This window comes from Anolis sagrei, chromosome 6 (genome assembly GCF_037176765.1).
Source record: "Anolis sagrei isolate rAnoSag1 chromosome 6, rAnoSag1.mat, whole genome shotgun sequence".
NCBI classification, from domain to species: Eukaryota; Metazoa; Chordata; class Lepidosauria; order Squamata; family Dactyloidae; genus Anolis; species Anolis sagrei.
This window is the reverse complement of record NC_090026.1, coordinates 19916420-19938519: the sequence shown is the minus strand read 5'-3', so window position 1 is coordinate 19938519 and position 22100 is coordinate 19916420. Positions and strand designations below refer to the sequence as shown.

At 41.8% G+C, this 22100-nt stretch overlaps 2 protein-coding genes across 2 annotated transcripts in view; one reads left to right on the top strand and one right to left on the bottom strand.

Moving 5' to 3' along the window:
- The window catches only part of LOC132777893 (BAR/IMD domain-containing adapter protein 2-like), a 48791-nt gene extending 42751 nt beyond the window's left edge, over nt 1-6040 (top strand). The window contains exons 13-14 of the mRNA XM_060780426.2: nt 192-232; nt 463-6040. Coding sequence (XP_060636409.2) covers nt 192-232; nt 463-535 — 114 coding nt within the window. The 3' untranslated portion in view covers nt 536-6040. The remainder of the gene's footprint in view (nt 1-191; nt 233-462) is intronic.
- Nucleotides 6041-8301: 2261 nt separating this feature from the next.
- Nucleotides 8302-22100, bottom strand: part of LMTK3 (lemur tyrosine kinase 3) — a 48064-nt gene continuing 34265 nt past the window's right edge. The window contains exons 14-15 of the mRNA XM_060780424.2: nt 18719-18982; nt 8302-12696 (exon numbers count right to left, since the gene is read on the bottom strand). Coding sequence (XP_060636407.2) covers nt 12680-12696; nt 18719-18982 — 281 coding nt within the window. The 3' untranslated portion in view covers nt 8302-12679. The remainder of the gene's footprint in view (nt 12697-18718; nt 18983-22100) is intronic.

Below are 22100 nucleotides of genomic sequence, written 5' to 3'. Positions count from 1 at the left end.
ACCTTGGAGGTGTCTACAGACAACGCGGCTCTTTGGCTTAGAAATGGAAATGAGCACCACCCCACAAACACAACTAGACTTAATGTCAGGGGAAAGCTTTACCTTAACTAATTAACAGAGATCTCACTCTCTGGGCCCTTTGCATGAATGAAAAGGATCTGAACGTCCATCTTTTTTGGCTTCCTTTCCAGCTAGCAAATGAGTTTGGAAGTCCAACATCTTCTCCTTCAAGGTAAGAAAACTTCAGAAATGCTGCATGGTACTCTTCATTCTGCCACTTCATTCACTGTGATGCCTTGACTAGCTCAGCTTTCAAAAGCTAATTTTTGAGCCGACAACTCCTCAGATTCCCAAGTGAGGAATTTTATGGATTGTAGTGTAAAAGTGAACATTTTTAGGGAATAGCCTTTCTTTTTCCAGCTTCAGAGAGCATCCTAATACCTTTCTTCTCTGCCACTGCAGGACCAACCCCTTTGCTCACATCAGGCTGAAACGTACAGTGACCAATGACCGCTCAGCCCCGCTCATCCAGTGAGACAGGAGAGGTGGAAACAGACTGGTGCCCCTGCTTGGCTCTCTCACCCCCAGCACATCGCTTTTCCCAACTAATGAAGCTCTTATGACTCAGAATGCGTGGCACCGGTTGAGCCAGTTTGGGTCTGTGTCCTTGTCACCCCTCCTTGTGACCAGTGAGTGTTTCGGCTCCCCCAGCCTTGGATCTGGGGAGATGGTGTACAGCAGAGTGGCCACACGGTGTTACTTAGCGATGGCAACTCGTCTAGAGGCAGCATACCAACAGCAGAAGAACCGAAGGCAAAAAGAGTGGAGGAAAGAGCGAAGGCAATGGAGGCAGAGGTGAAACAGTTGGATGAGTGGAGGCAAAAGAAAGTTGGAGGATGTAGGACCAGAGGGCAGATGGAAGGAAGAGAAGGCAAGGGTGGAGGAGTTCCTCGAGTGACTCTCACATGACAATGTGTGTGGACGGCATGTTATTCAATCTGGGCATTTGGATGCAGTTCAAAATCCATAGAACACAGTGGCAAGTACCCACTAATTTAGCTATGTGTGGATTGCACCATATCTGGGAACAACCCCCTCTTGTCAGTGGTCTACATTCCCTAGTAAGGATTTTCAAAACAAATAGAAAGCGAGGAGTGCTTAATTTCAATCGCAGTCAATATGCTTTAAGAGTTTCTGGTCTCGGTCTGTCTTAAATTCACTTCACTTGCTTAATCGTCGTTGTCATTTGATAGTCTAGTTCAGTGGTTTTCAACTTGTGGGTCCCCAGATATTTTGGCCCACAATTCCCAGAAATCCCAGCCAGTTTACCAACTGTTATGACTTTTGGGAGTTGAAGGCCAAAACATCTGGAGATCCACAGGTTGAGAACCACTGGTCTAGTTGAGCGTACACAACTTTTCATGCAATGATAGGGTTGCCTTTCAAGACCAATTATTATTTAAAGACAGTTGTCTTTGTGGGTCCCTTTTAGGTCATCCCGATTTAGCCCAAAATGTCAGGACGGAGAAAGAGAGATGGTTTGGGAGAGAGGATGGAGTTAGCATAAACAGAATGGAAGAATTCTGGAATATCTGAATATCTGAATTCAAGATTGAATTCTGGAATATCTGAATTCAAGATTGATTTGCATATCGAGTTGACTTGATATTTGAGTCAAATCCAGTTCACTCAAGTTAGCATCACTTGGCACTGGACTCCATAGAAAAACACTGAATTTGGAGGAAAGTGTTAATTCTCTATGTGCTGTCATATCCATGTATTAATTCATGGAAATTCTGAATTCATCTTGGAATCATCAAGTGATGAGCATACATGCGTGAAGCAGCCCTTGGTGACTTGGGATAGAATGTGTGAGCAGCCACCACTGAAAGTTTAATGATATTTCAAATGATTTGATCTGCTCTGGCTGCTTAGGCATGCATGACATTATATGACATTACCTTCCCTAAGTGATGGCATTCATGTCAACTTGTGTTCAGTGACTGGGAACATGGAGGCCTTGTGGGTTGAAAAGGAGCTGATTAATTGTCAGAACGTCTGGAAGTATAATATTTCCGGCAGTTGTTCATGGTCTGCTGGATAGCCCATGAACAATCTTATCTAGCCAGCTAATGAGTTTTGAGTTGTCTTCAAACAGATGTTACGATGCTTTCATAGAAAAAAACCCCCAATATACTTCTCACTAACATAATTTCATTAAACAAAGGCCAGAAATCTTCCTCACAGTTTTATGTTGCAATTTATATTGATTTGTATAGTATTTAACCATAACTTTATTACACTAGGGTAAATGGCAGTCTATACAAAATTAGAGATTCTGCCAGGGTCCCCTAAATAGTATAGTGGGTTGAAGACAGAAAAGACTGAATTTGGATTCCTGAGTTTTGAGGGAAGATTGTAGACTAGAGCAAGGAAACTGACAAACTTTGGGTTTGTTTATTTAATTTTAGTTGCTAGAACGACAGCAGTGTTCCTGTTTTGGGGACCAAAGGGCAAGGCCAAGTTGAGTAATTCAGCTGTTGATTTTGTCAAAAGGAGGAATGTTTTATTTATTTGTACACAAAATAGTGTACTGCCCTATTTCCTGTTCTCTTTCCCATGGCGCTCCATGCAGTCATGCCGGCCACATGACTTTGGAGGTGTCTACGGACAACGCTTCAGCTTAGAAATGGAGATGAGCAGCAACCCCCAGAGTTGGACACAACTGGACTTAATGTCGGGGGGGGGGGGGACTTTACCTTTTACCTTTGCGCGGGGCAACTAAACCTGGGTTCAAGAGTCAATAGGTTGCCCCCTGCAGGAACAGATATGCTATTACAAAATCCTTGACCAGACCTAAGAGCAGGGCTGGCCTTGCTTTTCATATGCTATCATCCTGCCTTCTTTGTAGAATTTTGTGGGAAGGCTAAAACATCAATCTCTTCTACTTCCAACCCTCCTATGTTTTATTTTATTTATTTCTTCCATTTTCTTTCTTTCCATGCCAAAAGCCTACTAGGGAGGCAAAGATGGACTACATGCATGCTGTCTCTGGCTTAGCACGAGGAGTTGTACATTTGGAAGCATCCTAAATGGATTCAGTTTGGGGTCACACTATATACCCCTTCACACTCATTCTTTAGTTGGCTTTACTTTTTGCAGTATTAATTCATCTTCCATGCCAAATTTGATGGTTCCCTACTCACCTTATTCTGATATATCCAGGACAGTATTCAATTGATAGTATTAAATCTTAACTGCATTGGAAGTGGGATGTTGAAAAAAGCAGATCAGCAGAACAAAGCTTAAACCTTCCAACTGTCCTGATCTGGCAAACTCAGGGCTGATTAATCTTCTGTTGTCTCACTTGTTTTCTCTCTTCCATTTTCATCTTTGTCTTCGGTTTACTTCACTTGCTGGAAATGTGTCCATAATGGAAAAAAAGTTTGCACACTGTTAACTGAGGGCCTGTCCAGACAGTGCTTTTATCCCAGGAGCTTCTGCAGCAAACAGGAGGGTGGCCAGATGCTGTTCCCTGTAAACGCGGAAGCAATCGCTGCAAAAGGCAAAAAACACGAGATTTACAGATGCAGGAATGTCGCAGTTTTGAGCTGAATATGCAGATCTTCGCATGTTTGTATGTTCCTGCAATTGGAAATCACGGGACTTTTAAATCTTGGTTTTAGATATTTGTTACTGATTGGTTGGTTCCAAAAAAGGTAAGTGATCATTGAGTAGAAAGCAAAAACTTTGTTTGTGTGCCAGAAACTTCATGAAAGGTGTGGAGGGCACAGTTTCTCTGGCCAGGATAAAGAACGGAACTTTTGTTGTGATATATCCTCCACATATCTGCAACTTGAGGGCTTTAAAAATGCTGAAGTTTCCGGCAGAGGTCCCATAGTGACCATCTTGGGAGTCTCTAAGTCTTATAATAAAGCATTATGTCTGGACAACAGAGGCAGAAATCTTGGGACTAATAGGTCTGTATGTGGATCTCTCCTGAAGTCCTTGGATTTTTTGCCCCTGTTTAAAACCCATGATTTAGTGCTGTCTGGAAGCACCCTCAGTAGTAGAGATTAAGCAGTATCATCTTGCCCTTTCCCTTTAGATCTAGCAAAACCATAGCACTGCACTCTCTCCTAGCTGATGTGTTCCTACTTGCTAATTACTTTTGCCATCTCAACCACACTCTGATGTTATGTAGACTTGTCCCAATTTTCATCTGTGATGAAAATCAGTTGTAAAATAAGGCTATTAGTTTGAAAATGTACAGTCTGTTTTCAAAATCTTGATTACGTGAAAGGGTGAGGGGAAATGCATGCATTGATGAGGTCAGATTGCATTTCAGTGGAAGGTGGCTACAGATGAAATGCAGAAAGGCGTTGAAGATGGAAAGAGAAGCAGATTTCTGTTTTGTTGGATGCTTCTGGAATAACATCTAAAATTGAAACTTGCTCTTTTTCTCTGCCAAAAAAAAAAAAAAAGTGTGCTCCAGGCCTAGAAAGGACCCGCATATTAAAAAGGAGGTGTGTTGGTGCTCCTGTTACGATTTTGACTATTTCATGGGAAGTATTAAATGGGGATGTACCTTCTCTTCTCCTTCCATTTCTGCTTCACATCTAAAATTGTTCTCAATCACAGAATAGGCCCTGTTGGGTACCTGTCAGGACTGTGGAGGGAAAATTCGTCAGCAGATGATGGACAGCCAGAAATGGAATTTTAATTTTCGTTGGGGTGATATAGTTTCAGGGTGGAAATATAGCTGCAAGCAATCTTTACAAAATAACCAGACGTAGCAAATTGTGATTCTAATGTGCTATATATTGTAAACCTCTTAAGGTGGATGTGTGCCTTACTAGCAGCAAGCGCCTAATATTACTGTACTTACAGTGTGATCCTATACATATCTACTCAGAAGTAACTCGTGTTGACTTCAGTGGTGCTTACTCCCAGGTGAGTAGGTACAGGATTGCAGCCTTAGGGATATACTAAAAAAATAAGTGTTATCTCTGCATTTCCCACTCTTCACTAGAGACAAATGACCCCCATCACCACACCCTTTATGTCTCTATATGTTGTTCCTTGTATGTGATTTTTTCAACTGAAACAATGGTCAGGTTCTTTGATATTTCCCAAATTTCTACCTGAAAAGACAGAAGCATGCAGGTAGATTGTAGGATGTCATATCTGTGTAAAAGTTTACAAATTCCACAATTCATCACTGAAGGTTAAAATGGCTATTAGTTTTGACATTGGGATGCTTTTTTTTCAAGAAGTGAGAACATGATATATGATTTACAGTAGCACAACTCTTTGTTAACACCAGCACACAACCCCCCCACACACACCAGCAAAATGTGTGTGTGTGTGGGTTGATTAATGAAAAGACTGCAAGCTGGATTGTTGTCCTGTTGTGAGTTTTCTTGGATGTATTTCTGTGAATATTTGAAATGAGTCCTGTAAGTGCCAGCAACCAGTTACCACATTTACCACAATATGTAATGTAACAGCTTCTCAAGGTAGTTGCTTGTATTGTCTGTCTGAATCAGTGGTTCTCAACCTGTGGGTCCCCAGGTGTTTTGGCCTTCAACTCCCATAAAGACTAACAGCTGGTAAACTGGCTGGGATTTCTGGGAGTTGAAGGCCAAAACACCTGGGGACCCACAGGTTGAGAACCACTGGTCAAAATGTGATGCTTCATATCAAGCCATCATCAAGCCTGGCATCAGGAAAGCAATGAAGTGTTGAAATTTGCCTCCCTTCTTTGTTGAGGCAATACCGCTATTACACATGTGCTGTGTTAGTTACTAACTGGAAAAAGCTTTTTTTAAAACTCTGAAAACAACAACCACATATAGTTTCCATCTTGGGGGTCTTAGACTCTTGTTTGTATCTGCATATAAAAGCATCATCGCATTGGGACATATGATATGAATGGTGCAGATGGCCGTGGAGTTGTGGGGGAGTCTCATTAGCTATGTATATATCTCTGTGTTGATACTTGCTAATTCTAATATTAATAAAGTTTAATATAAACCTATGCCTGATGGAGAATTCTGATTACCTGGAAAACCATTTGCTGTGTCCAATTTTCTCATTTATTCAGCACTCCAATTATTGAAAATCTGCCTCTCCTGCTGCTGTGAAAGAAGGCCAAGAGCCATTTTATCTTGCTGTTCCTGGGGAGCCAACCCAGCCCCTTCCTATAAAACTGATTTTCTGATCCAACAGAGTTTTTGTGGGCCACACATTGCTTTAGAAGAGCACAGGGACATGACTGTATTTGTGAAAAAACAAAACTTTAGCGAGTGAACCTTCTCACTACCTCTGAGGATGCTTGCCATAGATGCAGGCGAAACGTCAGGAGAGAATGCCTTTAGAATATGGCCATATCGCCCGAAAAAACCCACAACAACCGAGTGAATGTTTCTTCATTGGCCCTTTGTTGTCATCATCTGCCTTCAAGTCATTTCTAATAACAGCGACCTAAGACAGTGGTTCCCAGATTTTTTTTAGACCAGGGACCACTTTTGACCAGGGACCACTCTCCAACATTAGTACCCAAAGGGTTATCAATCTGTTTTTGGTCAACTTTAGATTTGGTTTGGTTGTTTGGGGTTGTTGTAGTTGTTTATTCATTGTCACTTCCAACTCTTCGTGACCTCATGGACCAGCCCACGCCAGAGCTCACTGTTGGCCATAACTACCCCCAGCTCCTTCAGAGTCAAGCCAGTCACTTCAAGGATACCATCCATCCATTTTACCCTTAGTCGGCCCCTCTTTCTTTTTTCTTCCATTTCCTCCAGCATCATTATCTTCTCCAAGCTTTCCTGTCTTCTCATTATGTGGCCAAAGTACTTCATTTTTGCCTCTAAAAGCTTTCCCTCCAATAAGCAGTCAGGCTTTATTTCCCGAAGTATGGATTGGTTGGATCTTCTCGCAGTCCAAGGCACTCTCAGAATTTTCCTCCAACACTATAGTTCAAAAGCATCTATCTTCCTTCGCTCAGCTTTCCTTATGGTCCAGCTCTCACATCCATAGGTTACTACGGGGAATACCATTGTTTTAACTATGCGGATCTTCATTGCCAGTGTGATGTCTCTGCTCTTCACTATTTTATCAAGATTGGTCATTGCGCTCCTCCCAAGAAGGCAACGTCTTCTTATTTCCTGGCTGTAGTCTTCGTCTGCACTCATCTTTGAGCCTAGAAATGCAAAGTCTGTCACTGCCTCCATGTATTCTCCCTCTATTTGCCAGTTATCAATCAGTCTTGTTGCCATAATCTTAGAATCATAGAATCATAGAATCAAAGAGTTGGAAGAGACCTCATGGGCCATCCAGTCCAACCCCCTGCCAAGAAGCAGGAATATTGCATTCAAATCACCCCTGACAGATGGCCATCCAGCCTCTGCTTAAAAGCTTCCAAAGAAGGAGCCTCCACCACACTCCGGGGCAGAGAGTTCCACTGCTGAACGGCTCTCACAGTCAGGAAGTTCTTCCTAATGTTCAGATGGAATCTCCTCTCTTGTAGTTTGAAGCCATTGTTCCGCGTCCTAGTCTCCAAGGAAGCAGAAAACAAGCTTGCTCCCTCCTCCCTTGTTTTTTTATGTTTAACTGCAGCCCAGCTTTTGCACTTTCTTCTTTCACCTTGGTTATTTGGGGTGCTGATTCAGAAAATTGGATTGGATAGACCACATCAACTCCCGTTTCTGATACAGAACATGTGCCATCCATTAGTTGCATCTGCTCGTCCACAGAAAACCATATTTAATAATCTAGAACTGATTTGGTAGTAGTAATCTTGTGGGTAGTCAGCTTCTCACTTTCCAACATCCCCATTGCCTTGGCACTATAGGAGGGTTTTGCGAGACCAGTCGGTCTTGTTGCTGTGTGGTTTCAAGGCAACAGTATAATAATGGTGAGTCTGCGGACCATATTTTCGTTCTTGTTGACCACTGATGGTTCATGGACTACCAGCTGGGAACCACTGCCCTAAGGCAAACCTATCACAAAGATTTCTTAGGAGAAATCGTTCAGAGTGGAGATGGCCTTTGCCTTCCTCTGAGACTGAGAGAGTAGGGACTTGTCTAAGATCACCCTGTGGGATTCCATGGGTTTGAACCCTGTTCTGTCATACTTCACATTCAAACCACAACACCACACCAATTTTCTTACTGCTTCCAAATCTGGAAAGTGTTGTTTACTCTTCTGTGCACTGTTTTCTTCTTTCTATGACCATTTTCCAAATCTGGAGATACCCCAGGCTTTGCTTGGGGCAAATTAGGCACACTGATTCAAGGGTTGCAAATATGCACAATTTATTATCATTGCAGAGTTTGGAGATTTTAAAGTTTTTGATAATTTAAATACTCTCCCCATCCCTACATACTTGTTCCCAACCTTTCCAGTAAAGGTATCACCACCCCTACAACCATCCCATAATGACACCTCTCACCACTCAGTTCCCACAAGACATCCCCATCCATTCTCCACCCCCAACCCACCCCCAAGCGTCCTTTCCAGCCTGTTAAGTCATCCATCCTCTCTCCTGATTCCTGGAATATTCACAGTCCTCCTCTTTTTAGCTAGCTACTCACCTCTGATTTACTTTCAATCCCTTCTGTCCATATAGACATAAATTGTAATGTGCGTTTCTATTATTTACCCTTCCCCATCCTTTCTCTTTCTTTACACTTTTCACATGGGCAGATCAATCTTGTAAAGATCCCCACAACTTCTTTATTTGCATTTACCCCACAGATGCCTTGTTTCAATCATGCATTTTTATGAAAGGTCTACATGATAATGACTTACTATTACCATATATTTCAACTGTCCTGGTTTGGAACACATGTTCTCACCAATCTTCTGTCATTTCAGTTTTTCAGATTCTTTTATAATGTCCCATTTTATTTCTCCTCCTCGTTTCCCTTTTCATCCTCAGAGTATTTCAATTGCTGCAAACTAAGTTCAAAGTGGAGCCTCCAGTGGCGCAGTGGGTTAAACCACTGAGCTGCTGAACTTGCTGACCGAAAGGTCGCTGGTTCGAATCTGGGGAGTGGGGTGAGCTCCTGCTGTTAGCCCCAGTTTCTGCCAACCTAGCAGTTTGAAAACATGCAAATGTGAGTAGATCAATAGGTACCAATCCGATAGGAAGGCAACAACACTCCAAGCAGTCATGCTGGCCACATGACCTTGGAGGTATCTACAGACAATGCCAGCTCTCCAACTTAGAAATGGAGATGAGCACCAACCCCCAGAGTCAGACACGACTGGACTGAATGGCAGGGAAAAACCTTTACTTTTTCAAAGCACAAACTAGCATTCACCCAGGGAACTTAGTAGGGCCAGAATCCTGTTCTTCCCACTAAGTTCAGGCAAAGGCAAAATTACTGCAGCTTCTCCTACCATGTCCATTCTCTCATTAATAACTTTTGCCAACTTCACCACCATATGCTGTTGCTTAGCCACATGTTTCTTGATGTTCACCTATGAAATGTTGGAAGGTAGATGTTATTGGTCACCCCCTACTAGAGTAGAACCAGTGAATCCAGGGTGTTTATCTTTGTATTGACTTTCCCTTCAAATAGAGGATTCAATAGATCTACTCTTGTTGGAACTAACTGCAAAGATCTGTATTTATGTCTACTTTTTGTAACATTTCTGGATTTTCACACCTCTTTCCCAAAGGCAGAACACACACTCAGAAGGAAAGGCAAGAAGAGCTGCCCAACGTCTTCAAACTCTAGTGACTGGAACTCTAAGTCATTTGAGGAAAGGAGGAATGCCTCAGATAAGAGTCATTGTCCCTTAAGCCAAGGATTCTCACAGTGGATAGCAGGTCTCCTAGGGGATGCACAGACAGATGCCACATGCAGTGTGACAACTGAAAACAGGGCCAGTATAGCCCACTCTGTCACTTCAGTGTCAAAAGCCATGTGATTTGCCACCTTTCAGTTGTGACAGTGCTGGAGTCACTGAAGCAACCTTTGAGAGTTCACGGGATAAGTGCTGTCAGCTCTTTGCTCTCAGGCAGTTCTTTCTATTACGCCAGCCACAATATTTCTTAACATGGCATACCAACATGATAGATGCAGTGAAGGCAGCTAAGCCTTGGTGGACTTGGTAAAGTCATATCTACATGGATAAGAAACCAGCAGTCTCGAGGGGGAGGCTCTGGATTGAAGGGTTTGGTTTAATTTCACATTTGTCAGAAGTGGCAGCTGCTTGCTTACTCTCTTAGCTATTGCAGATGGCTAGAAACAAGTATATACTGCAGCATCTAGTTCACAAGACACAAGAAGTCAGTGGAGTTCCAGTTTCTTAACCAAATTTTCTCCAGACTGCAGCTATCGGTGCCTCTGCCCACAAGTAAACTGCCATGTTGTCACTGTCCTGTCAAAATCATGTTTGCTGTGTCTACACCAACTCAAAAGTGAACACACAGAGGACAGGTCTATTGTGGATGCTTGCTTTGAAAACCAAAAGGTGCCACTCAAAAAATGTCCTTTTTCCATAAACTATGCCGCAAACATATATATTTTTAGAAACTGCAAGTTGCTTCTGGAGTGAGAAAATTGGCCATCTGCAAGGATGTTGCTCAGAGGATGCCTGGATGTTTGATGTTTACCATCCTTGTGGGAGGCTTTTCTCATGTCCTCACATGGGGAGCTGGAGCTGACAGAGGGAGCTCAACCTCTGATTCGAACCGCTGACCTGTTGGTCCTCAGGCCTGCCGGCACAAGAGTTTAACCCATTGCACCACGGGGGGCTCCTATACCTAAAATGAAGAGTTGGGAACTTTAAATCTCCATGTCTTCTGGAATACAACTCCCACAATCCTTTGTCGTTGGTTGTCCTGTCTAGGGCTTCATCTTCTGGGTCTGAATCATCTGGAGAGCTAAAGTTTTCTCACCCTTGCTGTAAACCAAATATATGCATGCAACATTCACAAGTTGCAAGTAGAAACTACCAGTTGAGGTATCTGTCGTTTTGTATGTTTGTTTGTTTCCTTACCTACCTACAGTTGTTCTTCTCCTAGTGTGGAGAGTAAGAGAAGGTGCAAGACCTTAAATCACTCCTTGTCTTAGAAGGGAGATGGACCTCGTAATCAATCTTTATATCCAGGGGCTCCAGCTTCATAACTAAAGCTGCAACTATTGTAAGTTCAACACAAACCAGCAACACGCTGGTTGTGTCCTGATGAATATTCTCTACAGAAATCAATGCTGGAAGGGCTTGGGTGGTCATCAAGTCTAATCCCCATCCCACCCACCCCTTGCTGGAAGGCAAGTTCATGCATATATCTGCCCCCTTCCCCTAATTAACCCCTGCAATCCCCCACACCAATGCTCTTTTTCTCCTAACTCTGGCCACAGTGTACTGCAAGCAGAGAGCGGGGATGGACAAGATTCAATACCTCTAGGTTTCCAAAAAAACATATATCGCTCAATTTGACTCTTTAAGCTCTGAATATCCCCAAGATCATTTTAATACAATCCATTCATGTTCATAGGGTTCTTTTGGCACAATTGATCAGCGGCTAGTCCAACCTCTGGAAATCCTCGTCATTTCAACTGTACCCTAATAACCTTCATTAACCACACAACATAAACCACTAGGGGACTAGGATGGTCGGGACTAACTAGTTCCAAAAAAGTCAACCAATCTCCATCAATGCTATGGATGAACCATGGATGCTTTTCCAAGTATCCATTAGCCAGGCCAATGCAGAAGGCATTGTTTACCATTGGGTGCCCATTGATTGGCTGCTACAGGCTGGTGATGTGACCAACTTTCCCATGTATCCGTTAACAGATGCTGACCAATGCATATCACTTTTGGAAAAAAAGATATGTTGAGATCATCTCATGGCGGCTTCAGATAAAGCATTCCCATCCAAGCAAATCTCACCACTCACTTTGTTGGTTGCAATCATCTCTCAGTTACTCCAAGTTAGTGGGTGTGATTTGGTTGTTCGGTCTTCCCAGTGCAATTCTGTTCCAAGGTTCAATTCAATGGTCTTTTCTTTATATACATATATATGTATATATATACATCTAATGCTGGTTAATTGGGGAGGGTTCCCAGCCCCATTCAGTCCCGTTTGGCACAAAAGGGATTTAAATTGGCAGCCATGTTCCACATTCCAGGATTACAGCTGATGAGATTCAGGGAGATGCAAAGGGCTCACAAGAAGTCAATGGCAGTCCTTAGAGGCTCCATTCCCCGACCCTGACCCTCTCAGTTTGGCACCGAGGGCCCTTAGCTGTGACATATCAGAGAAAGGAAAGAAAGCTGGGAGAGGGAGAGGGGTTATACATTCAAAAGCCAGTACTGGGTGAGGACCCCCCTGTAAAATTGAGGAGATGTTTCCCTCATCAGTTGGTGGCCCCAAAAAGGTTCATACAAAAGGTTCCACCCCACCATTCCCAAGTGGGAATGTAGGAGGAAGGGCAAAGACAGGGAAGGAAAAAGTCCATCGGGAATCAAGGTCTAGATAGCAACAATGGCTTCCATACCATGAACACAAATGTACGCACGCACAAACGCATGTGTCTGTCCATTCACCACAGAAATCGGTGTGGCATCTTGGCACCGGTATGTCAACCGGTTGATTGGGCAGCATCCCTGAACACTGAGGCAACAGGCAGCGGGGTTGTCCTCTTTCGACTTTGTCTCAGTTCTCTATTGGGTCTGCAAGGAAAAAAGAGAAAAGATGTTGCGTTCAATTGAATGACAGGTTCAACTGTGGGGCTTTGTTACATATTATTTATTTACCCATTGCTTGAAAATATATTGAGGATTCAACTCTGCATAATGGTTAAAGCATCTCCCCATTTAAGATTACAATTATTGTATTTCTTCTATTTATTTATTTATTTATTTATTTACCTTACTTATATACCGCTGTTCTCAGCCCGAAGGCGACTCACAGCGGTGTACAACAAACAACAACAGCAAGAATTCAATGCTAAGTATAAAAACAATTAACAGCCTACACATTACACAGTTAATAAACAATTACTACAGAAGCCATTCACTATCGTCTCATCATCAGAAACATGATCCAAGTTCGTCATCCATTGTTCCATTCCATTGTTCGTTAACCAAGCATTGCACTAATTATTCGAACGCCTGCTCAAACAGCCAGGTCTTTAGTTTTCTACGGAATACCATTAGGGATGGTGCTAATCTAATGTCTGCAGGAAGGGCGTTCCACAGCCGAGGGGCCACCACCGAGAAGGCCCTATCTCTCGTCCCCGCCAGCCGTGCCTGAGAAGCAGGCGGGATCGAGAGCAGGGCCTCCCTGGAAGATCTCAAAGTCCTGGTGGGTTCATAGGCAGAGATGCGGTCGGATTAGGTAGCTTGGGCCGGAACCGTTTAGGGCTTTAAAGGCCAATGCCAGCACTTTGAATTGAGCCCGGTAGCAGATCGGTAGCCAGTGGAGTTGGCGCAGCAGGGGGGTTGTATGCTCCCTGCGCTCCGCTCCTGTTAAAATCATGGCTGCCGAGTGTTGGACTAGTTGGAGCTTCCGAGCCGTCTTCAAAGGCAACCCCACGTAGAGAGCGTTGCAGTAGTCTAAACGGGATGTAACCAGAGCGTGGACTACCGTGGTCAATTGGAAGATGCTACCCCAAATTCAAGATCAATGCCCACCAAACCCTTCCAGTATTTTCTGTTGGTTGTGGGAGTTCTGTGTGCCAAGTTTGGTTCAATTCTAATGTTGGTGGAGTTCGGAATAATAATAATAATAATAATAATAATAATAATAATAATAATAATAATTTATTTGTACCCTGCTACCATCTCCCCAAGGGACTCAGTGCGGCTTACATGAGGCCGGGCCCACAATACAACAATAAAAACAATAGCAACAGTAATACAAACAATAAATAAAACTCATAAACAGAAAATAGCAATAAACATTAACAATAACTCTTTGATTGTAGGTGAACTATAAATCTGAGCAACTAAAACTCCCAAATGACAAAATCAATTTCCCCCGCAACCCCACCAGTATTCAGATTTGGGAATATTGGGTATTTGTGCCAAATTTGGTCCAGTGAATGAACATACATGTTGCAAATCAGATATTTACATTACAATTGATAACAGTAGCAAAATTATAATTATGAAGTAGTAAAAAAATAATTTTATGGTTTGGTTCACCACAACATGAGGAACTGTATTAAGGGGTCATGGCATTAGGAAGGTTGAGAAACACTAAAATACAGTATTATTAGTTTTTTTGGACAAACCTGAATAGTATCAACTGGAGAAAGGAGAAACCTTATTGTTACAATGACAGGAGGTACAGAAATGTTGCGTGAGAGGGGCTTATTTTTTCTGCAAAAATCTTGAAGGAATCTTCCTTTCTCTGAAACTATTTTTGGCTGTGCTCTCGATGCTGAGATGCCAGAAGGAAGATAATGCTTAGACTTTCCATTATAATGGAAGTCATACCTCAAACCTGGCATAGTGCCTGACAAAGCTGACGAGAGGTATCTGACTAGTCAGAATCTATGTATGTAGCCAGAGGTTCATGAGACTACCTGCTTTCTCCAGGGTGAGAGACACTGCGGGCAGGCAATCTAGTTGTGGACAAGCCAGTTATGGGAGTCAGAATGACAATACTTCACAAACAAATATTCAATATATCAGCCAGTAAGCCAACACTTTAAATCAAGAAATAGTGTCCTAAGATCTACAGAGATACTCGCAGGAATGCCTCAGCAAGTGAGAGTCCAAAAGTGGCAGGCGAAAACCGAGCACCTCAATCAATGGCTGATTCCAGATGAGAGACTCCCTCCTGCACACACAAAGGACTGGGCAACTTGGAAGGAGCTGAACAGACTCTGCTCTGGCACCAAGAGGTGCAGAGCTAACCTTAAAAAATGGGGCTACAAAGTGGAGTTCACGACATGTAAGTGTGGAGAAGAGCAAACCACAGACCACCTACTATAATGCAACCTGAGCCCTGCCCATGCACATTGGAGGACCTTCTCACAGTGACACCAAAGGCTCTCCAAGTGGCCAGCTTCTGGTCAAAGAAAATCTAGCATAATGCTAAGTTTTTAACTTTGTGTTTTTAAATACATTATACCCCAAATTCACTTCTGACACACTCCCTCTCTCTACATATATATATGTTCACACACACACACACATACACATACACACAAAAATATATATATAGAGTTGGGTTGTTGTAAGTTTTTCAGGCAATATGACCATGTTCTAGAAGCATTCTCTCCTGATGTTTCGCCTGCATCTATGGCAAGCATCCTCAAAGGTTGTGAGGTCTGAGGACACTTGCCATAGATGCAGGTGAAATGTCAGGAGAGAATGCTTCTAGAACATGGCCATATAGCCCGAAAAACCTACAACAACCCAGTGATTCCAGCCTTCAACAATACATATATAGAGTTTTTCCTAGTTCCAACTTTTTCCTAGTTCCAACAGACCTCACTACCTCTGAGGATGCTTGCCATAGATGCAGGAGAAGCGTCAGGAGAGAATGCCTCTAGACCATGGCCATATAGCCCAAAAAAACCTACAACAACCCATATATAGAGTTGCTTTAGCTTTTATTAATTTTTGATTATATGCATTCATATTCTGACTATTTCTCAGTATTGGGACTCAAGATTGTTTGCAGAATGATCAAACCAGAACAAATTAAAAGCATTCAAACCATCCATAAATCAGACACAATGGTTATTTTAAAATGCAGATCTTCCTGGCAAAGTGAATAAAAAGCCCAAAGCAAAAACTCTCTAGCTTACAGGTCAAGGAAATACTGGATCTAGAGGAGGCATACTGAACAAGTCAAAGCACTCCCTACGTTCAACTGAAATAAGCTTAGGACAATGTTGGAAAGTGCCAAAGAGTGCGGATTTCAGCCCAATGTAAACACAAACTCCATTGTCCAGAGGAAGGCATTTCCTCTCAGCAATGGAAGGGAAAGATTAACTTAAGAGCCCTTTTAAACAAGAAAAAAAAGTCTCAGCTTTTGTTCCTAGACAATCTAATTTTAGTTCAGAGATCTACATGATGTTTCTTCATACTAAAGTATTTTCTGGGAACTTCAGCTTTACCAAAGACTGTTTATTCCTTCTTTCCAGGTCAGTGTACATTAACATAGTGTTTTCCAAAATGAAATGTATCTCTGCTTGGCTGTGATTATTCAATAAGAATTGAAGATGGTTGCTGCCAGAAAACACAGGCTGAATCCACATTAGGGCTACCGTATATACTCGAGTATAAGCCAATCCGAATATAAGCCGAGGCACCTAATTTTACCACAAAAAACTGGGGAAAAGTATTGACTACTGGTAAGTTTCAAAATAAAAATAGATATCAATAAAATTACATCGAGGCATCAGTAGGATAAATGTTTTTGAATATATACATAAAACTGTAATTTAAGATAAGGCTGTCCAACTCTGATTAAACCATAATTCTAACTTTATTCTAAAATTATTCTAATGTATCCTTCCAATAATAATAAAGAAAGTAAAATAATAAATGTAATAACAACAATAATAATAGAGTAAAATAATGGGAATGTAATAATAACAGTAATAGTGGAGTAAAGTAATAAAGTTAATAATACTAATAGAATAAAATAATAAATGTAATAATAATAAGAGAGTAAAATAATAAAAGTAATAATAATAGTAGTAGAGTAAAATAATGGATATGTAATAATAACAGTAATAATAGAGTAAAATAATAAATGTAATAAAATAATAATAGAGTAAAATAATGTAAATGTAATAATAACAATAATAACAATAACAATAATAATAATAATAAGAGTAAAATAATAAATGCAACACAAATACCAGTAATAATAATAACAGAGTAAAATGATAAATAATTTTGACTCAAGTATAAGCCGAAGGGGGCTTTTACAGCTTAAAAAAAGGCTGAAAAACTCAGCTTATACTCGAGTATATATGGTATATCCCAATTATCGGGCTCACCATCCTATCCAAGTTTAACCCCATAAAAAAGCAGTTTTAAGCCTAACTCTGATTGCATATTTAAATAACTGAAGGCTTCTTAAACAGAGGCATTGGATAGTCGAATATGCAGAAATCAGTACATATACACAGATTGAACTAACATTAAAGCCAATACTATACTTGCTAGACATGGATACATAGAGAAACCCTTTGGGACCCTTCCTGCCATCAATTCTGTCCAGATATTATACATACGTAACTGAATAGAGCTGTGTCTATTTCAGAAGCCCCCTAATTTTCAGCTATTTGAATACGTATCTTTCCACATACACATACTGAACATTAAAATGCTGATACCATGCTTTCCAGACCTAGGCTTTCACTTCAAAAAGGGTTGTTCAAACAGGAGTGAGATTGAAGTAAGTACATATTGTTTTGCAACTATGGATTGCAAACATGGTTATTTTTTCCAGGTCAGAGATTTAACAGAGCTTAGGTGAAGGGAAAGGAATTTTTAAAACCAAAATAAAAGGATCCTAATGTTTAACAAGTGTAATCTTGCTGAAACATTTTAGCACTTCGACTATGACTCCTGAATAGTGATAATAAAAACGCTCAGTGGGAATTGGTGAAAATCGATTTCTAAAATGTTGCATGAGTTTAGATACGGCATTTGATCTCCAGGAAAGGAAGGCTATAAGGGAGGGAGGGAGGGAAGGAGGGAGAACAGAAACATTTTCATGAGAAACTAAATGGAAACCCTTGAAAGTACGAAGGTTATGCAGCAGACCTTGGAAATAAATAGCTCCAGGTCACACCTTGACCATTAGGTAGACCATGCTTGCACTTAACCCACTCCCTGAGCCTTAGTCTACTTCGTCGTAGCAGCCCAGCCCTCTCATAATTATCGAACCCCACTTTGGAATCTTGGCCATTGGAAGCTGAGCTGACTGATGTAATTAGTACTGAACTGGCTTTTTAATTTTAAATACATACAACTGTTATATAGTATTATGTTTATAATTTTTATAATGACTTATTGTATGTTTTTATGTCGGTAATTGCAATGCTTTATCATGCTGGAAACCGCCCTGAGTCATCTCGGGGAGATAGAGCAGTATACAAATAAAGGTTTATTATTATTATCATCATTATTATTATTACAGGAGTCCCCGGTGGCACAGTGGATTAAACCCTTTTGTCAGCAGGACTGAAAACTGACAGGTTGGAGGTTTGAATTCAGGGAGAGCGTGGATGAGCTCCCTCTGTCAGCTCCAGCTCCCATGAGGGGACATGAGAGAAGCCTCCCACAAGGATGGTAAAACATCAAAACATCCAGGCATCCCCTGGGCAACGTACTTGCAGACGGCCAATTCTCTCACACCAGAAGCGACTTGCAGTTTCTCAAGTTGCTTCTGACATGAAAAAAATATTATTATTTATAATCCTGAATCCCTTTCTTCTCTTGGTGCATTGAGAACCTTATTGTGTGGAAAGTGCACAAGAGCAGTGGTTCTCAAACATTGATCCTCCAAGTGTTTTGAGCTTTAGCTCCCAGAAGCCCCAGGCAGCTTGGTTAATCTCAAGGAGATCATAGATTGAGAGGCATTGCACTATAGAACAAAAGTGGAAAATCCTAAGCACCTGACCAAACTACAAATCCCAGGATTCTTTAGGGTGAAAATGCTGACACAACCCAACAAACATCCCACTGTCTTAGTAAGAACCACATGCTGCCCACTTACTGGCTGTAGGTCCTAGTTCAGTGTCACAAGAGGGAGAAAGATGTGGCTCCAGGGCAGGAGAGACGGTGAAGCGGGAGAACCTCAGGGCATCGACAAGGCCAGACTCGGCCCTCTTGGCTGAGGGCAGCAAGGCAGGGGCCAGTGGAACTGGCGAAGACATGGCTGGGAGGGAGGGCTTGACTGTGCTGGGGTCCGACACCATGGAGACATAGGACGGATTCTGAGCCATCAGGGGGAAATCGTCGTCCCATTCGAAACTGCCACCTGCATGAAAAAAGAAGCATAATAAATAATCACACTTTATTTATATTCCACCCTATCTCCCTAAGGAGACTCAGGACGGATCACAGTACACATACACGACAAACATTCAATGCCGTTTTTGGATGGGACAAAGACAGACAGAAAAGAAAGGAGGCATGTTGTGTTGTGTTGACATCCAGCTTTTTTGGTGCCTTTGGATGTTGTGCTCGAATCCAGCCACAGGGGAGTGCTGTTGCTCCATCTTCTATGACAAAGAGCTATCAGGGCTTCCTCCTTCTTTTTGGTTGCCAGCATTTTCTGATCTTTTTCTTTATGATGTAATAAAATACCTCCCCCGCATTAGCTGTACCTAATTTCTCTAATTACAGATGTAAGCTGTTTTTGAACTGCTGAGGTAAACAGTGAGCTGGGCGCACAGTCAGGCCGGGGTTTCGAACTTGCAACCTTTCGGTTGGTAGATCTTATAATTGCTGGTGATTTACCAGCTGTGCTAAAGCCTGGCATAGGAAGGGGGAAGGACAGCTAGACTGAAAGCCAATGTTATGTAATGGTTACAACATGCATCGAGAAACAGGTCAATCTAGGTTCAAATCTGTACTGGCTAGGAAACTCTGACTTTTAAAAAAGTCCAAGTTTGTGTAAAGTCATCAATTATCTGTTAAATTCACTAGGTATCCCTGGAACAATCACTATCTCCTTCTGCTTAGCCTATGCAACAAGATTGCTATGAGGACAAAGGAGAGGGATGACAGAGAGAAACCATTGTATATGTTGCGTAAAGCATCTGAGGCCCCATCTATATAAATGAAAATGTTTAACGCAACAAAACCCACTGGACAAATTGACACCAAATTTGGACACAATACACTTATCAGGCCAACGAGTGACCATCACTCATAAAAACACTGAAAAATACAGCAGAAGAGACTTAAAAAGCCGAACAAACAAACAAACAAATAAATAAATTACAACGCATGTGCAAAACCACATATATATACACAAACACACATGTATACACATATACACAAATATATACTTACACAAAACACAGACTCTGTGTGTGTGTGTGTGTGTGTGTGTGTGTGTATGTGTATATATATGTATATATATGTGTGTGTGTGTGTGTGTATATATATATATATATATATATATATATATACCTCCCTTCTGAATCCACAGGGGACTCAGGACGGCCTTATAATCAGCAGCAATTGAATGCCGTATCAACAAACAAACAAAAAATAAACATATACATTAAAACAAAAAAATTAAAAGCAAACATAAACATTAAAACACATTATTAAAATCACACAATTTGAGGACATACTCAAAAGCCGTTCCAGTCGTTATTGCACATAATTCCACTTCACTTGTTTCATTTATTTCACTGCACTATTGTCCAAAGAGCACTGCACTACTTGGTCCCAGAGCCAAGTTTTTACTTTCTTTCTGAAGGTCAGGAGAGAGGGGGTGACCTGATTTTGCTGGGGAGTTCCATAGCCGAGGGGCCACCACTGAGAAGGCCCTGTCCCTCGTCCCAACTAACTGCACCTGTGAAGGAGGTGGGATCAAGAGCAGGGCCTCCCCAGATGATCTTAACCTCCGAGATGGTTCATAGAGGGAGATACGTTCTGACAGATAAGCTGAGCCAGAACCATTTAGGCCTTTATAGGCTAAAGCCAGCACTTTGAATTGTGCTCAGCAGCAGACAGGCAGACAGTGGAGCTGACATAACAGGGGGGTTGTGTGCTCCCTGTGTATCGCTCCAGTGAGGAATCTGGCTGCTGCCTGTTGGATCATTAGAAGCTTCTGAACAGTCTTCAAAGGCAACTCCACATAGAGTGCATTGCAGTAGCCTATTCAGGATATAACAAGAGCATGGGCCACCGTGGCCAAGTCTGGCTTCTCAAGGTATGGATGCAACTGGCGCACACTGACCATTTAAAGCAGTTTGAATCCAGAATTAAAGAAAGGGATTTCACTGTATAGATGACTACGTAGGAAAACCTGGAATGATTTTGAGGTCCAGGTGGTAATGGCACAAGCCACACAGCAGTGATCCACACTGAGGACTTTTTGTGTGTGCGTGCTTCTGTAGGAGTTTGTTGTCTGCCTGCTACCATCTGGAGCTAGCTTCAAACGGCATTAAATGGTCAGTGCAGATGAGGCCCCAGAGGGCCCTTCCATGCAGCCCTATTTCCCAGAATATAAAGGCAAAAAATCCCACATTATCTAAGTGTGGACTCAGATAACCCAGTTCAAAGCAGCTATTGTGGGATTTTGTGCCTTGATATTCTGGTATATAGGGCTGCGTGGAAGGTCCCAGAGAAGCAGGAGGATTAGTTAATCTGAACCATTATTGCAGATGGAAAGATCAAGCTATTACTGAGAAAATACTTCAAGCTAGAAGTGGAAAAAATGCATCAAGAGACTTTTGGCTGAGTGTTTTCCCTTGTCTGCATGGGTACATGTGGACCACTAACAGACCCACACAAAAGTACCAAATCCAATTTGAAATAGGGGAAACATTCTCCATTTGTTTCTTTCCATACTCCCCACGTCCATGGCAGGCTGCATTTGGGTTGCTGTGAGTTTTCAGGGCTGTATGGCCAAATTCCAGAAGCATTCTCTCCTGACATTTTGCCTATATCTATGGCAGGCATCCTTGGAGGTTAAGGGGTCCCCTCAACCTCTGAAGATGCCTGCCATAGGTGTGGGCAAAACGTCAGGAGATAATGCTTCTGGACCATGGCCATACAGTTCCAAAAACTCACAGAAACCCAGTGATTCCTGCCATGAAAGCCTTTGACAACAGCTTGCATTTGCTCCTAAGTACCAGTGTAAACCAGGAGACTTCCTATTCTTAATTTTGGAATACCAATACTGTCGGTTTTCTGGAGCTTCTGGTGTCTTACATCCAATTGGCAGCTTCACACACAGACATGCAGCATTAGGAATGCTGTGCCTTTTAATCTATTTTCACTTCTTACCGCAATGTGTTTTTAAATTGATCCAGTTGTTTTACGAACCTCTCTCATGCAACTGTTTTAATGATTTAATGAAATACATTGCATTTCTTTCTGTATAATTTTTAATGACTTCTCAGAGTCTATTTATA